The sequence below is a fragment of the Geotrypetes seraphini genome, chromosome 3 (genome assembly GCF_902459505.1).
Source record: "Geotrypetes seraphini chromosome 3, aGeoSer1.1, whole genome shotgun sequence".
Classification (NCBI taxonomy): domain Eukaryota; kingdom Metazoa; phylum Chordata; class Amphibia; order Gymnophiona; family Dermophiidae; genus Geotrypetes; species Geotrypetes seraphini.
Genome location: NC_047086.1, coordinates 75203532 through 75222147, shown reverse-complemented (window position 1 = coordinate 75222147; position 18616 = coordinate 75203532). Strand labels below are relative to the sequence as shown.

The 18616-nt window shown below is 47.2% G+C and overlaps 1 protein-coding gene across 5 annotated transcripts in view; it reads left to right on the top strand.

Moving 5' to 3' along the window:
• The window catches only part of ARHGEF10 (Rho guanine nucleotide exchange factor 10), a 345472-nt gene that overhangs the window by 287333 nt on the left and 39523 nt on the right, over positions 1–18616 (top strand). For all 5 annotated transcript variants that reach the window (XM_033938128.1, XM_033938130.1, XM_033938132.1 and 2 more), the window contains one exon: positions 8064–8206. In XM_033938128.1, the coding sequence (XP_033794019.1) occupies positions 8064–8206 (143 nt within the window). The remainder of the gene's footprint in view (positions 1–8063; positions 8207–18616) is intronic.

Below are 18616 nucleotides of genomic sequence, written 5' to 3'. Positions count from 1 at the left end.
GAAGGGCTTCTACTCCCGTTACTTCCTGGTACCGAAAAAAACGGGAGACCTACGCCCAATACTAGACTTGAGACGCCTCAACAAATTCCTGGTACGGGAAAAGTTTCGGATGCTCTCACTACCGACACTTTACCCCCTGATCGACGAGGGCTACTGGCTCTGCTCCCTCGATCTCAAGGAGGCGTACACACATGTCCCAGTGCACCCCGCTTACCGCAAGTTCTTGCGTTTCCAGGTAGGGGACTGGCACCTACAATACCGAGTCCTCCCCTTCGGACTAGCATCATCACCTCGGGTCTTCACCAAGTGCATCGTGGTGGTAGCGGCAACCTTACGTTCCCAGGGCCTCCAGGTATTCCCCTACCTAGACGACTGGCTAATCAAAGCCCCATCCAGGGAAGGGGTTATCTCAGCGACCCAACAGACTATTACCTATCTACAAAGTCTGGGGTTCGAAATAAACTTCCCAAAATCTCAACTACGCCCCTCGCAGACCCTACAGTTCATCGGGGCCACGCTGGACACGGTTCGCCTCCGTTCCTTCCTCCCCCCTCCGCGCCTGGAGGCGTTAGTAAGTCTGAGCCGAAGGATCTCTCTGCTGATCTCGGTATCAGCTCGACAGATGATGACCCTCCTGGGCCACATGGCCTCCACCGTCCATGTCACACCCTTCGCCCGCCTCCATCTGAGAATCCCTCAATGGACCCTGGCGTCTCAATGGCGTCAAGACCGGGACCCGATCGACCGCTCCGTGACAGTGACTCCTTCATTGCAACGATCGCTCCGATGGTGGGGCGACTCTTCAAATCTTTCCAAAGGTTTGCTCTTCCTCACCCCACCCCACAGCAAGGTACTCACCATGGACTCCTCGGAGTACGCTTGGGGAGCCCATCTGGACGGCCTACGCACCCAAGGAATGTGGTCAGCACAAGACCGTCGCTGCCACATCAACGTGCTAGAACTCCGGGCCATCTATCTCGCAGCTGTAGCCTTCCAACATCTGCTCCACGACCGAGTGGTTCTCATCCGAACCGACAACCAGGTAGCGATGTACTACATAAACAAACAAGGGGGGACAGGGTCTTGGTCCCTTTGTCGGGAAGCCCTGCGCCTCTGGAAATGGGCAATCTCCAACAACACCTTCCTCCGAGCGGTGTACATACAAGGAGAACAAAACTGCCTGGCGGACAGGCTCAGCCGCCTCCTCCAGCCACACGAGTGGTCACTACACTCCCAGACCCTACGAGGGGTGTTCGAACGGTGGGGGACACCTCAAATAGACCTGTTCGCATCCCCTCACAATCACAAGCTGCCTCTCTTCTGCTCCCGGATATACTCCCCGGACCGGCTCGAGGCCGACGCCTTCCTCCTCGACTGGGAGGGAAGGTTCCTGTACGCGTTCCCGCCGTTTCCTCTGATACTGCGGACGCTTGTCCACCTGAAAACAGTACAAGCCACCCTGATCCTGATTGCCCCTCGCTGGCCACGCCAGCCGTGGTTTTCCCTACTACTTCAACTCAGTGTCAGAGATCCACTGCCTCTGCCTCTGTTTCCCTCTCTACTGTCACAGGGTCAGGGTTCACTGTTACATCCTAATCTTCAGTCTCTTCATCTGAATGCTTGGTTTCTCTCCCCCTGACTGCTCTCCCCGTGTCTCAATCAGTCAGGGAGATATTGGAGGCCTCTAGAAAAACCTCGACGAGAACCTGCTACTCCCAAAAGTGGACCAGATTCTCAACCTGGTGCTCCTCTCACAGCCAGGACCCGGTGTCGGTCCCCGTCCCCCTGGTCCTGGACTATCTACTTCAACTATCTCATTCCGGCCTAAAGACCAACTCCATTCGAGTACACCTCAGTGCGATTGCGGCCTTTCATCAGCCCCTGGAAGGGAAAGCCCTCTCGCTCCATCCCTTAGTCACTCGCTTCATGAAGGGTCTGCTGAACGTCCACCCCCCTCTCAAACCTCCTCCGGTGGTTTGGGACCTTAACGTGATCCTGGCTCAACTAATGAAACCTCCATTTGAGCCACTAGATAAATGCCATCCAAAATTCCTCACCTGGAAGGTAATGTTCTTACTCGCGCTCACGTCCGCACGGCGGGTTAGTGAGCTACAAGCGCTGGTAGCGGACCCACCCTTCACGGTATTCCATCACGACAAGGTGGTACTCCGCACCCATCCAAAGTTCCTACCTAAAGTGGTGTCTGATTTCCATCTCAATCAGTCCATCGTCCTACCCGTGTTTTTTCCCAAGCCCCACTCTCACCCAGGAGAAGTGGCGCTCCACACTCTTGACTGCAAAAGAGCGTTGGCCTTTTACCTCCAACGCACTCAGCCACACCGGAAAGTCCAACAACTGTTTCTGTCCTTCGACCCAAACCAGTTAGGCCACCCAGTTTCCAAACGCACCTTATCCAACTGGTTGGCCGATTGCATATCCTTTTGCTACGCTCAGGCTGATCTCGCGCTGCATGGTCGAGTAACGGGACACAAAGTCCAAGCGATGGCAGCCTCCGTAGCGTTCCTCAGGTCCACACCTATCGAGGAAATCTGCAAGGCTGCCACGTGGTCTTCGGTTCATACCTTCACCTCCCACTACTGCCTGGACTCCCTGTCCAGAAGCGATGGCCGGTTCGGCCAATCGGTATTGCGAAATCTATTTGCTTAAATTGCCAACTTCCCTCCATCCCTCTTCAGTAAGCTTGGAGGTCACCCACATGTGAGAATATCATGCCTGCTTGTCCTGGGATAAAGCACAGTTACTTACCGTAACAGGTGTTATCCAGGGACAGCAGGCATATATTCTCACAACCCGCCCACCTCCCCGAGGTTGGCTTCTTGGCTAGTTAAATGAACTGGAGACCACGAGGGGATGCACCCCCTAGTGGAGCAGGAAGGCACGCATGCGTGGAGCAGCAGAGCAAACTTAAATCTTCAATCAAGTTTGCTTGAAAATGCTTCCGCATCGGGGCTCCGTAGATGACGTCACCCACATGTGAGAATATATGCCTGCTGTCCCTGGATAACACCTGTTACGGTAAGTAACTGTGCTATATGCTGAAAGATTGGAGAAACTGGGGCTCTTTTCCATAGAAAAACAGAGACTTAGAGGGGACATGATAGAGACCTACAAGATCATGAAGGGCATAGAGAAAGTGGAGAGAGACAGATTCTTCAAACTTTCGAAAACTACAAGAATGAGAGGGCATTTGGAAAAATTAAGAGGGGACAGATTCAGAACCAATGCTAGGAAGTTCTTATTCACCCAAAGGGTGGTGGACACCTGGAATGTGCTTTCAGAGGGTGTGATAGGACAGAGTACAGTATTGGGGTTCAAGAAGGGATTAGATAATTTCCTGAAGGAAAAGGGGATAAAAGGGTATAGATAGAGGATTACTATACAGGTCCTGGACCTGAAGGACCGCCGCGTGAGTGGACTGCTGGGCATGATGGACCTCTGGTCTGACCCAACAGAGGCACTGCTTATGTTCTTATGAAGGTGCAGTCTCAGAATTGTACACAATATTCTAAATGAGGTCTTATACAGGGGCATCAATACCTCCTTTTTCCTACAGGCCATACCTCTTCCTGTACACCCAAGCATCCTTCTAGCTTTCGCCATCACCTTTTCAACCTGTTTGGCCACCTTAAGATCATCACATACAATCACTCCTAAATCACACTCTTCTGTCGTGCACATAAGTTCTTCACCCCCTAAATAGTACCGTTCCTTCAGTTTTTTGCAGCTCAAATGCACTAAATATCGGGAACCAATTCAGCATTCAGCAGTCGGTGCTTTAAAAAAAAAAAACAACACGCTGACTGCTACAAACTGAATATTGCCCTCCTGATGTTTCAGGCCAGTATTCTAGCTTACTTGGGCAATTCAGAAATCACCAATTGTGCTTCCTGCGCTTAGGGCTCCTTTTACGACGCTGCGATAGCATTTTTAGCGTGTGCAGAATTTTAGCACGTGCTAAACGGCTAGAACTAACACCAGCTCAATGCTGGCGTTAGCATTTAGCGCGCGCTAAAACCGCTATCGCAGCTTAGTGAAAGGAGCCCTTAGTGTCAAACCACCTTCCTTATTATGCTAATGGCTCCTTATATTTGTTGTTATTGTTCAAATAGTGTTCATTGCTGGAAGCAGCTGGTGTGAAATTGCAGTATATAAAACTTTACAAATAAATTTTTAGTTCCTCTGTTTTATACTATTTCTTTTCAATGCTGAGATGTTTCTTTTACTTACATGCAGGAACCCAGATTTTGTTTAAAAAAAAAAAACAACAACTTTTATAATAGGATTATAAACCATAATTCTAACAGTGATAAATATAAAATGGTTGGTGAAGCAGGAATGTGATTTCTCCTTGTCCTCTCCAAATTGCAGGATCTCTAGAATCATAGTGCAGGATCTATTACTTAGTTCCTTTGTCTCTGTTTGTTTATAGGTGAAGTGCCCCCAGGTAATGCTTTCATAAGATTTCAGTGTTTTTTGATATGTCTTTATTGCTTCCAGTAAGGATCCAGGATCAGGTCCTAAAAAACCCCCCAATGTTTTTCTAAATAGAGAGTGTGTTGTTGTTTTTTTTCCTTTACTTCTTCAATGGGTTTTATTTTCTGTTCAAATTTAGAAAGAAAACTTTACCTTTTTTCAAATGACATGTGAAAGTTTGTAAATCAAACCAGAATGAATGATTACACTGGATGAACCAGGATGAGGGATAATCAGGTCTTTATTCCAGTACTAAAAATGTCATTATACTGTAAACACACTTGATTGAAGATGGACCCAACACAGGCTGTGTTTCGGCTTGTGAGCCTTCTTTAGGAGTCCTATTATAAAACATTCAATAAATATTCGGTTGTTAATGAACTGTCAAACTGCCAACTTACTAATGTCAAACAATTCACAGCTGCAACATAGCACACCAGGAAACAGCTCTAACGGTGAATGTTTGTAACACAGTGAACAACATGTGAAACGATGTACAAAAATTACGAGAAGCAATGACAATGATGTCAGGTCTACATCAGAAGAACAAGAACAGACTTGAAGGCCTCCTTAAGGAAAGGAGGAATGTGGGAATATGTGATATAGATGTTTAAATATTTGGATGGTATTAATGAACAAACAAATATGGATGAGATGGATAACTAAAACGAACAAATATTTTTTTTTCAAATATGGATAAGAAAGAGAACTAGAAAAAATGAAAAGAAGCTACAATGAGGTAAAACTTAAGAGCAAAATTATGAAATATTTTTTCATAAGAAAGGTGATGCATAGCGGAAAAGTCCTCCTTATGAAAGTGGTGGGGACTAAAACAGTGATGAAATTCAAAAAGGCATACAATAAACAAATTGGATTCCGATACAATGTTCCCCTGCAAATTTGCGGTCCGCGGACTTGCTCATTCGCGGTCTGCTCCAACCGCCTCTTCCTGTAGTAAAGTCGGGCTACACCAATCCCGACTTTACTACAGGAAGAGGCGGTTGAAGCAGACCGCAAGTGATTTTCTTCACCCGGCAGTGCTCCAGCTGCCCTCTCCTTCCTCCCCTGCCTTTTGAATGCAGTTTTTTGAAATTCATGGGGGTTCCTGGAATGGAACCCTTGCAAATTTCGGGGGAGTACTGTATAGCAAAAGGATGGAATGAAAACAAAATTTAAATGACTTTCACTCTGTCTTCCCTCCCCCCTCAAAAGAAAAAAGAAAGACAGAAGGGTGTAATGTCATTCCCATGATTTGGCTTAAAAGTTGTTAGTTCTTTGACTTCAACATGCAGCTGGTCACACACTTGATTTGGACTTGTAAGTGTATTAGTGTCCCCAGGGGTTGCTTGCATGGCCTGGAAAACAAGGGCACATGAGAATACCATCTCTCTGATATGGTAGCACACTAGAATTTGAAATCTGTATTTGTATTCTCCATATAGATCCAAATCCAAAGTCCTCTGGGCAAATAGAATACCTAACAAGCAACAAACCAGGCCGTGTATTAGAAAGATAGAATATTTATTTCTACAGCAAGTGGCAAATTATAATGATCAGAGAATGCAATTTGGATGTGAGACTTAAGTACTAGACAGGCTAGGATGCATAGCTCACTATTAAATAGATTACTTGGGAAGTAAACGCCCATTTCCCTATAGGCTGTGTAAACCTGCCTCCTGACTATCACCCCAGAATACACAAGATACAACCTGTGGAGTGATGCCAAGCACACTCAGTGCGGAGAGGTTCCCAGGCAGCTGGAGCTCTGACATGATGCATGGCACCCAGATCACTGCCCACACAGTCTGTGTGAGAGAGGCTTCTCCGGCAGCAGGAGCTCGGACAGGAGCACATGTACACTGGAAAAGTTGCATCCTGGGTCTGGCTAAAGCTTCAGTCCTCTGTCACATACCCAAGAGGTGGCAACTGTGGCATGGCATCGCTTAGACAACAGGCCTCGGGAACAGGAACCAACAGCATGGCCCTTCGTTGAGAGCAGTAACCAGGAACCCCTGAGTCTTCCAGGATGCATCTTTATACTATCTTGGCCTAGGGCTTATTTTGGATGATGATCTCCATTCCTCTGATTCCAAACTCTTGATCTGAGCATCTCCAGAAACAATCCCCTTAATGTCACCTCAGGGGGAATTCCAGGACTCTTGGCTTTTCACTGGTAGCTCCCAGAACGTTCAGGCACTACAGTGTCTAAAAGGGGCATTTTAACCTTGATAGAAGCTCTGGACAGAACCACGTGATGAAAAGACAAGTCCGAATTGCATTAATTTAGTGAGTCACGGATAAGGGAAAAATACTTGAATACCTGAATGTAAAACCACTTAGGCTGTAAGTGATATATAAATAAATAAGACCTCTAAGGAGCAGAAGTAGGCCAAAGAGGTCCTCCCTGCTTCAGGCATAGTAATTTTAATTCTACAGGAGAAATGTATTCAGCTCTGTGTAAAACTATATTCAAGCTTTAACACTTACAGACCTTACAGATTTTACTGTATTACCAGTTCCCTGGTCCAACCATTTTTTCCTTCCTTTTTAGTTTTTTATTTCAGCATGCTCTCCTTTCTTTGAGTTCTTTTTAGTGTACGACTAGTAGTCTACCCCAGTTAGTTCCATCTTTTTTCCCCTCTGAATTTATATCCCTTTCTCTATAAAAACAGGCTTTTTGTTGTAATCTTGTACTAACTGCAGCTTTGGATACTGGTACATTGTGATGGAAGCTAAATGGTTACTCTGAACATGAGTATTTAGTGTATAAAGAGCACTGGAGTCGCTGCTTTTCTGGCTGACACACCATAGCTACCATGTTTCTCCAAAAATAAGACTAAGCATGATTTTCAGGGTAGGTCTCAATATAAGCCTTACCCCCCCAAAATAAGCCCTAGTTGTGGGCAGCCGCACTTTGCCCTGCCCCCACCGCGCAGCCGAACTGCCGAACCCCTGCTGGCCCTCCATCCTTCCCTCCCAACCGGGACCATAAATACCTTCTGGCAGAGGAGCGTCGGGCCAGCAGCACTCGCAGGCTGCTTTGCGGCCTTCTCGCTGGGGCCTTCTGTGTGCCGCATTACCGATGATGTCATCAGTATATAAGGCCCCAGCGAGAAGACCGCAAAGTAGCCTGTGAGTGCTGTAGTTCCGACGCTCCTCTGCCAGAAGGTATTTATGGTCGCAGTCGGCAGGGATCGGTTAGAAGGGAAGGATGGAGGGTCAGCAGCAGGTGCTCAAGTGTCTGCATGAGGGATGGAAGCTGGGCAAGGGTTTTGCTGCACGAGGGAGGGAAGGATGGAAGATGCTGCAGAGGGAAGGCACAAGGTGATAGGTGAGAGGGGAGGAAAGATGTTGCACGTGTGGGAGAAAGAGGAAGAATTGGGGTGAAGGAGAGGAAGGGAGAGAATGATCATGTACATGAAAAAAATAATCTCTACCCGAAAATAAAACCTAGTGTCTTTTTCTGGCCCTAAATGAATATAAAACACTGTCTTATTTGGGGGGAAACATGGTACATCTAGTCTTTTAAACTTAAAGTCTTGTTAACCTTTTCTTTTCTTTTTGTAAAGATGGATCTTGGAATGCCGAGTCACCAGTGCTGATAACATTAGGAGTCCTTCCTGTCCGAAGTCTAATGTTGATAGAAGATACTATTTGGGCTGCTTCTGGTGGACAGATATTTATAATTGGTACTGAGACATGCACTGTTCAGGTAACCATTATAAAGACTATTATTTTCATCCTTGTGGCATCTTATAAAATTTCCTGTATACGTTGACGTTCATATCTTAAGTACTGGTGGGGGGAGCAGCGAGGGAGGTTGTGTGCATGCACATTTGAAAATTAAAGGGAATAACTGTGAAGAGTCTGCCCCATCCCCCTTGTAAGATGGTGATCTAGGAAGCTCTAATTGAGCAGCTCATTACTAGAGGGATTAAGACACGATTCCTGGTTTATCTCTCTATGGTTACTGTTTCCATCCCTCTCCCCTGAAAAATTAAACTGGCTCCATCTCTGTATTGGTGAAGTTCTGCTGTCTTATGGTGCATTTCGAAAAGTAATTAAGTCAGCATTGTTAGATAAATTTATTTCCTAAATGTGGATTTTTACTGTTAACAAAACTTTTACATTGAACGTATTTAAGAAATTTGCTGTATTTTAATTATCTGTATTTCGTTGATTGTCCCAGCCTTCTTCTGTGTAAACCGCCTAGAAATTGTTTCATTAAGGCGGTATAGAATAATAAAGTTATGTTATGTTATGCAGTATTCACATCCAGGCTCAAAGCCCACTTCTTTGAAGCTGCTTTCAATTCCAACCCACCTTCTAAGCACACATATATATCTTATCATTTCCTCTGTAATTCCCCCACCTGGGCTCAGTGTATTAATGCACTTTTTTGTCCAGTTTCTTTGTCTTGACTAGATTGTAAGCTTTTTTTGAGCAGATTTTCCTTCAGAATACAGGAAAAACTGAAATTATTATTGTTGTAGAGGTAGAAGAAGATTATTGACCTAGGGAAATAAATTTGCACAATAATTTGATAACGATTAGTGAAGAGATAAGAGTACTAGGTGTTCTAGATGCAAAACTAACATTTAAATTGCAAATATCCAGAGTAGTGCAGCTTGCTTGCATGCTTTGCTATGAGAAAACTAGCACATTTGAAGACTATGTTGACAAACTGGGATTTTAGACAGGTGTTGCAAACGATGGTATTATCCCAGTTGGACTTTTGTAATGGGATGTATTTAGGAATACCCTCTTTATCCCAGGACAAGCAGGCAGCATATTCTTAACACATGGGTGACGTCACCGACGGAGCCCTCGGTACGGACCTTTTAACTAGAAGTTTCTAGTTGGCCGCACCGCGCGTGCGCGAGTGCCTTCCCGCCCGACGGAGGAGTGCGTGGTCCCCAGTTTCTTCGTTTCCGCGGAGCGAAGAAGACGCGTGTATTTTTTCAACGGCCGTTGAAATCACTTTTTGCCTTCCCGCTCGCGCTTTTGTTATATTTTTTTCTTCCTCTACCTTCGGGTTTCCTTTTTCTTTCAATTGCAAAAAAAAAAAAAAAAAAAAACTTTGATTTTTATTGTTTCTTTCGTTTTTGCCCCGGCGGGGCCTGTTGCCATTATACAGGCCTCGGACTTCGATTTTGCGGAGGCTATCTTCCCCTTCATGCCCCCGCAGGTCGGTTTTAAGAAGTGCCAGCGGTGTGCACGCCCGATCTCCGTTTCTGACCCACACAATTGGTGTTTGCAGTGCCTGGGTCCGGAGCATCGGGCAGATTCCTGCACCCGCTGTGCCACTTTACAAAAACGTACTCTTAAAAACCGAAGAATCCAGCAAACCCTGCTCTTCGGCTCCGAGTCGGCGATGGATTCATCACCCTCAGCGGCGGTACCGCAGAAATCGGCACCGTCCAGCTCGCCACCGACCGATCCCGCATCGGCGCCACTGGCGCCAGGTAAGCCGGCTAAGAAGCCTTCCTCTTCCCTCGAGCGCCCTCCAGCTACGGTGACGACACCGTCCATACCGGCATCGCACCGGTCCCGTAAACGCTCCGCCCCGATAACGGTGAGTGCCTCGTCATCGGCCTCCTCATCGCCGGGGCGTGGAGCGGCATCCAAGGAACCGAAGAAAAAGAAAGCGGTTCCGATGCCACCCCTGGATGACCGTATCTCGGCCATCCTACAAACTCAGCTTCAGGAGCAGTTGAAGAAACAGCTTGAACAACTGCTACCCTCTATCCTGGCACCGCTCCTTCCGGTACCAGACCGGCCCGAGCCCCGCACCGAGCCCCCGGTGTCCACTCCTTCGGTACCGGTAAACACCTCGATGCCGATCCTTTCGGCACAACAACTTCCTGATGATCCTGTGGTTCATTCTCGAACCACAGTGGATCCTGCTCGGCACCAGGCGGTACGGCACTCTTCTCGGGACCGAGAACGACGCCGATCGTCCTCCCCTGGTGCCGTTTCGGTGCGCTCTGGTAAATCTTTGTCCAAAACTCACCACACCGCACCCTCCACCCCGGTGTCCCGACACGCACCAGAGGTCAGGGATCCGGATTTATGGGAGGAGACTCCTCTCGGTACCGAGGAGGATCCCTCCTCATCTGATGAGGAACCATCGGCGCCTGATGCCTCCTCTAAACCTGAGCAGTCCTCTTTTTCTAAATTTCTGAGGGAAATGTCTGCTGCTCTGTCACTTCCCCTTGAATCTGACTCCAAAAAGTCCCAAGCCTTTTTAGAAGCCTTAGACTTTGAGCAACCTCCTAAAGAGTTCCTCAAACTTCCCGTACATGACATCTTACGGGAGACATTCTACAAAAATTTGGAAAATCCCCTCACGGTACCGGGAGCTCCCCGTAAACTGGACAACCTTTACCGTGTCATCCCTATTCCAGGATTCGACAAATCTCAATTGCCCCATGAGTCCCTTCTGGTGGAATCCACCTTAAAAAAGACTCAGGGCTCCAGTGTCTATGCCTCTACCCCTCCTGGCAGAGAAGGTAAGACCATGGACAAGTTTGGCAAGAGGCTTTACCAAAATGCCATGCTTGCCAACAGGGCAAACAACTATTCCTTCCATTTTTCCTTTTATCTCAAACACTTGGTCCAACAGCTGTCTGCCCTCCAGAAGTACCTTCCTGAGCGCAAGGTCCCGCTATTCCAGCAGCACATATCTGGCCTTCTCCAAATGCGCAAGTATATGGTCCGCTCGATCTACGACTCCTTCGAGCTCACCTCTCGGGCCTCTGCCATGGCTGTAGCCATGCGTCGCTTGGCCTGGCTCAGAGTCTCCGACCTGGACATCAACCACCAGGACCGCCTGGCCAACGCCCCCTGTCTCGGGGATGAGCTTTTTGGAGAGTCACTGGATTCCACCACCCAGAAACTCTCCGCCCATGAGACTAGGTGGGACACCCTAATCAAGCCGAAAAAGAAGGCTCCACCTGCTCGACCCTATCGGCCTCAATCATCCTACCAGCGGAGGTTCTCAGCCAGGCCACTCAATCCGCCTCCCCAACAATCTCGGCGACCCCGTCAACAGCAGCACCATGCCCAGGCTCGGTCTCAGGCCACCCAACCCTCCAAGCCTCCTCAGCCTGCTAAACAATCTCAGCCCTTTTGACTCTTCTCTCCAGGGCATAGCCAGTCATCCACCCTCGCTACCTCTTCCACAGCCTATCGGGGGTCGTCTCACCATTTTCTCAAGCCGTTGGGAAGTCATCACGTCGGACCAGTGGGTCCTCAACATCATCCGCCACGGCTACTCTCTCAACTTCCAGACTCTGCCTCCGGACAACCTTCCCGTAGAGTCTGCTTCAAACTCATCTCAAACCCCCCTCCTCCTGAGGGAGGTTCAATCCCTCCTCCTTCTCAATGCCATCGAAGAAGTACCTCCAGATCAAAGGGGGCAGGGATTCTACTCCCGCTACTTCCTGGTACCCAAAAAGACGGGAGACCTCCGTCCCATTCTCGATCTCAGGGACCTCAACAAGTGTCTGGTCAAGGAGAAGTTCAGAATGCTCTCCCTTGCCACACTCTATCCTCTTCTTTCTCAACACGACTGGCTATGTTCCCTGGACCTCAAAGAGGCCTACACTCACATCTCCATCAATCCACATTCTCGCCGCTACCTGCGATTCCAGGTACTGCACCACCACTATCAGTACAAGGTGCTACCGTTCGGCCTCGCCTCCTCACCCAGGGTCTTCACCAAGTGCCTCATAGTGGTAGCGGCCTTCCTCAGGTCTCACAACCTCCAGGTGTTCCCCTATTTGGACGATTGGTTGGTGAAAGCACCTACGTCTCCACTTGTGCTACAGGCTACTCATCACACCATCTCTCTCCTCCACCTCCTGGGGTTCGAGATCAACTACCCCAAGTCGCATCTGCTTCCCACCCAGCGACTTCAATTCATTGGAGCAGTTCTGGACACCACGCTAATGAGGGCTTTTCTCCCCTCCGATCGCAAGCAGACCCTGCTCCATCTCTGCCGTCAGGTACTCTTGCATCCCTCCATTCCTGCTCGACAGATGATGGTCCTCCTGGGTCACATGGCCTCGACAGTGCATGTCCTCCCTCTGGCTCGTCTCCACCTTCGTACACCTCAGTGGACGCTCGCCAACCAGTGGTCACAGACTACGGATCTTCTTTCTCATCCCATCTCTGTGACATCATCTCTTCAGCAATCTCTCCAATGGTGGTTGAACTCCTCAAATCTTTCCAGGGGTCTACTTTTCCATCTGCCCCCCCACTCTATGATCATCACCACAGATGCGTCCCCCTACGCGTGGGGAGCTCACCTGGGAGATCTACGCACCCAGGGACTTTGGACCCCACAGGAGCGTCGTCATCACATCAATTTCCTGGAACTCAGAGCCATTTTCTACGCCCTCAAGGCTTTCCAGCATCTTCTCTGTCCTCAAGTCCTCCTCCTATGCACAGACAATCAAGTCGCCATGTACTACATAAACAAGCAAGGCGGCACCGGATCTCGCCCCCTTTGTCTGGAGGCTCTGCGCATCTGGACCTGGGCCACGGACCGCAATCTCTTTCTCAGGGCGGTCTACATCCAGGGCGAACAGAACTCTCTGGCCGACAATCTCAGCCGCATCCTTCAACCTCACGAGTGGACGTTGGACCCTCCGACTCTACTCTCCATCTTTGCTCGATGGGGCACTCCGCAGGTGGACCTCTTTGCAGCACCTCACAACCATCAGCTGCCCCAATTCTGTTCCAGACTCTTCTCTCCTCACCGTCTGGCCCCGGATGCATTCCTGCTCGACTGGAGGGATCGGTTCCTCTATGCCTTCCCTCCACTTCCTTTGATGTTGCGGACCTTGTCCAAACTCCGCAAGGACAATGCCACCATGATCCTCATCGCCCCTCGGTGGCCTCGTCAACACTGGTTCTCCCTTCTGCTTCAACTCAGCTCCAGGGAGCCCATTCCTCTTCCTGTGTTTCCTACTCTACTTACACAGCAGAATCAGTCTCTACTACATCCCAACCTGTCTTCCCTCCACCTGACAGCTTGGTTTCTCTCGGGCTGACCTCTCCGGAGAATCTATCTCAACCGGTCCGCCTCATTTTGGACGCCTCCAGGAAACCGGCCACTCTTCAATGTTACCATCAGAAGTGGACCAGATTCTCCTCGTGGTGTCTCCGGCATCATCAAGAACCCACCTCTTTGGCGGTGGAAACTGTCTTGGACTATTTGCTCTCGCTGTCCAACGCTGGCCTCAAAACCACTTCCATCAGAGTCCACCTCAGTGCCATCACTGCGTTTCACGAGCCTATTCTCGGAAAACCCCTCACGGCTCATCCGCTGGTTTCAAGATTTATGAGAGGGCTCTTCAACATCAAACCGCCTCTCAAGCCTCCTCCCGTCGTCTGGGACCTGAATGTGGTTCTCTCTGCCCTTATGAAACCTCCGTTTGAGCCTCTTGCCACAACTTCATTCAGGCTTCTTACCTGGAAGGTGCTTTTCCTAATTGCCATCACCTCTGCCAGGAGGGTTAGCGAACTGCATGCACTGGTTGCCGACCCACCGTTCACTGTTTTTCACCATGACAAGGTTGTTCTGCGTACCCACCCTAAATTCCTTCCCAAGGTGGTCTCAGCTTTTCACCTCAACCAGTCCATTGTGCTTCCCGTCTTCTTTCCTAAGCCTCACTCGCATCCTGGAGAACAGGCGTTGCACACGCTGGATTGTAAGCGTGCCCTTGCTTACTACCTTGATCGTACCAGAGCTCACCGAACATCCCCCCAGCTCTTTTTGTCTTTCGATCCCAACCGTTTGGGCCGTCCTGTCTCCAAACGGACACTTTCAAATTGGCTTGCTGCCTGTATTGCCTTCTGTTATGCTCGGGCCGGTCTCTCACTGGAAGGATCTGTCACGGCCCACAGAGTCCGAGCTATGGCTGCTTCTGTGGCTTTCCTCCGTTCCACGCCCATCGAGGAAATCTGCAAGGCGGCCACTTGGTCCTCAGTTCACACGTTCACTACTCACTACTGTCTGGATGCATTCTCCAGACGGGATGGACACTTCGGCCAATCTGTGTTACAAAATTTATTTTCCTAATGGCCAACCATCCCTCCTCCCTCTTTGTTAGCTTGGAGGTCACCCATGTGTTAAGAATATGCTGCCTGCTTGTCCTGGGATAAAGCACAGTTACTTACCGTAACAGGTGTTATCCAGGGACAGCAGGCAGATATTCTTAAGTCCCACCCACCTCCCCGGGTTGGCTTCTTAGCTGGCTTATCCTAACTGGGGACCACGCACTCCTCCGTCGGGCGGGAAGGCACTCGCGCACGCGCGGTGCGGCCAACTAGAAACTTCTAGTTAAAAGGTCCGTACCGAGGGCTCCGTCGGTGACGTCACCCATGTGTTAAGAATATCTGCCTGCTGTCCCTGGATAACACCTGTTACGGTAAGTAACTGTGCTGTCTGTGTCAAGGCTCTACAAACAGTCCAAAATTCAGCGGCATGGATGTTGATGGGATTGTCCCGTTATGGACATATTTTTTCAATTCTGAAAAGATTGCATTGGTTGCCAATCTATTTTCGGATTCAGTTTAAAATCTTGAAAATTGTCCAGCAGGTGAATCTACAGCTCCTTGCCTGACTATTTTGACAAAATGTCTTTCATTGTATAAACCATCCAGAGTTCAGAGAACTGTCGGTTACTTAACACGGGCAGAATGAATACAGTGTGTTATGAGTGGACAAAGAAATCATGGTTTTCTATTGCTGGGCCCATTCTCTGGAATACCCTAACAGGCATATTAAAGTTTATTAAAAATCAAGTTTTATTAAAATTTTGATGTATCACAATATCATAAATTCAAAGCGATTTACAATTAAAAACAGGGTCTCGATTATTAACTACAACAAACGCACGGACATTACATACTTATACATAGGAGAACTGGGGAGAACTACAATATGCATAATAAAGTAAACAATGGGAGGGTAAGAATTTTAAAAGTATAATAAAAAAAATCAAAGGAAACTAAAAGAATTTTAGTTTCTCAAGATCTGGGACAAAGGAAACAAAAATTTATCCAACGTTCAGGATCAGTAGAGGAGCAGGGTCAATAGAGAATCCGGTGAGGATTATGTGTCAAAAGCATCCTTATACAGCCAGCATTTTAACAGTCCTTTAAATTTACTTAGCGATTTTTCTTCCTTAATAAATGCTGGTAAAGAGTTCCATATTCTGGGCACGGTAACAGTAAAGATCGCATCTTGTCTAGTATTTATTATTCTAAGCGATGGAATTATTAGATTTTTGTCCTCTGATCTCAAACTTCTAGTAGGAGTATTGAGATTTTGTGGCAACCAGCTACATTTTTGTAAACTATTGAAAACTCATTTTTTTGCTCATGGTTTTTGACACTAATTGTTACCTACATTGAGCAGAATATGTGATTTTGTTGAGACTGTGTATGATAAAATATCTAGTAAGTTACCTCTTTTATTGTTTTTTACTCTTGTTCGTTGGAACAACTATGAGACTTGTGTGTTTTAAAGATTATGTATGTTGAATTGCGAGCCACTTTAGCTAAAAGCAGAATACAAATGTTTTTAAATAAATAAATACCCCAATGAAAAGTTTGAAGGCAGGCCGATCGGGTGCATGTCATTGACATACTGTTCAGAAGTACCACGGCTTCACATGGGAGCATGTTTGGTGGCTCTTCTTTAGGTTGTTTGGATCCAAAGTGGCCCCAACTTAAAAATGAGTGAATACCATTGGTCTAAGCAGTAGTTTTCATAAAATAAAAACTAAGGGCAATAATGATAACTACTTCACTTCAAGTATTAACTCAAAGTAGACATTGATACTATTCATAAACTATTTTAATTTGATGTAAAATAAATATGTTAGAAGAGATCGAGTTGAGTTTTTTATTTTTTTATTTTTTTTTTTTTGCCAGTGCTTAATTTAATATGGTCGCTGTACCATCTTAAAATCCAGCTTGAATATTTTCTAATCTTTGCTGGCAGGTTATTAAACAGGTGACACTGCATTTGCAAGGCACTGATTACATATCTGTTTTAGGTCGCAGGGAAATGGTTTGGGTTTTTATGTTACAATTTTATTAACATGTAATGTGAATTGTGGGCCTGCCTACGCTAGGATCCAAGGTGGAAGTGGTGCCTGCAGACTTATTACCCAGTCTATTTCTCCTTTCTTTTCGTACCCACATGTCTCTCCTTCCACTTCAACTCCACGACTCATTTTCTCTTCCTCTGCTTTCTCCCTTCCCCCAAATCTCCCTTTGCTAACATCTCAAACCTCTTCTATTCATTTTAGCTCCCTAAAATTCTCTTGTTGGCTTAGCCCCTAAATATATAACAAACCTTTTCTCTTTCACAACCAACAGACATAGGCGAAGCTCACACCCGAACTTTGTTTCTCCACCGGTTAGAGGTTGTAAATTTAAAAGTTTATCACCAACATCTTTTCTCACATCAAGCAGCACTATGGGGTAAAGACCTAGAACAATTACTCGTGCCTACTACTTATAGGGAATTCAGGAAACGCCTAAAAACACATCTGTTCCTGAAATACTTAGGAAACCAACCTATACAATCTTAGTCCTCAACAAACGATCTCTAGAACTGTCAATCACTAAGTCAGTACTTTGTTTATTCCACTCAATCTGTAACATCTTTAATCATTGTAAACCGCATAGAACTTCACGGTCGTGCGGTATATAAATTGTTATTATTATTATTATTATTATTATTGTTCTCTCCTCTTTGGGCTCGTCATCCATTTGGCTAATATTGAGCTGTGTGGGGCCCATATTCCCACAGTTCTCAGGGAACAAAGTGGGAGTATGGGTATTGCATTGCACATTCTAATTTGAACCCTGCCCAGCTGAGTAAGATATTTTCTCCATTTCACCACCGCTGCCACTGGGGACTGCGACTCAAGGAGAGACAGGGGCCAGTGCAACTGCCAGTCTCTGCAATGGGGGCCAGATTAAGCTCCCTTGGCTAAATAGATTCATGGAGGTGAAAGGCGCGGGAGTAGTGCCCACAGTATGTTAAAAAAAAATCTGGGGATTGACCCAATGATGGGTCAATACTTCAGTAAACTAACCTTCTACAAAGGGAATAAAAGGTGTAACCAGTAAACATTTTTCTGGTTGCCGTACCTTAAGAAGGATATGGCATTACTCGAGAGGGTTCATAGGAGAGCGACACGACTGATAAAAGGGATGGAAAACCTTTCATACGCTGAGAGATTGGAGAAACTGGGTCTCTTTTCCCTGGAGAAGAGGAGACTTAGAGGGGATATGATAGAGACTTACAAGATCATGAAGGGCATAGAGAGAGTAGAGAGGGACAGATTCTTCAAAATTTCAAAAAATAAAAGAACAAGAGGGCATTCGGAAAAGTTGAAAGGGGACAGATTCAAAGCGAATGCTAGGAAGTTCTTCTTTACCCAACGTGTGGTGGACACCTGGAATGCGCTTCCAGAGGACGTAATAGGGCAGAGTACGGTATTGGGGTTCAAGAAAGGATTGGACAATTTCCTGCTGGAAAAGGGGATAGAGGGGTATAGATAGAGGATTACTGCACAGGTCCTGCACCTGTTGGGCCACCGCGTGAGCGGACTGCTGGGCACGATGGACCTCAGGTCTGACCCAGCGGAGGGATTGCTTATGTTCTTATGTGTATCCACTGGTTACAGCCAGATGATATTTGAAATTCACAGTTGTTCATGCATTTGTGCTGTTGCTTTGGGAACTAGGAGATATAAATACTAGTAGTACTGCAACACCTGTGCCTAAGGCTGTTAATAATACTCTTGTCACTAGAAATTTAAAAAAGAATTGTTTTATATGCTCTACATATTCGATATTCTCGCAAACTTCTGGAAGCTGCGGCACACTAAATCCTGGAGGGCACCTAGAAATGTGCAGACGTTGATACAATGATATCACGCCAATGACCACGTATGAGGTAAGGCCCTCCAGATGGGGCCCTGAGCTGCCAGTGTGTGTGTGGGGGGGGGGGGGGCTGCAAGAGGAGAGGCGCCAGCGGGAAAGGGAGGTGCTGGTACCAAATGACTGCCTACAGAACGTGCCTCTCACT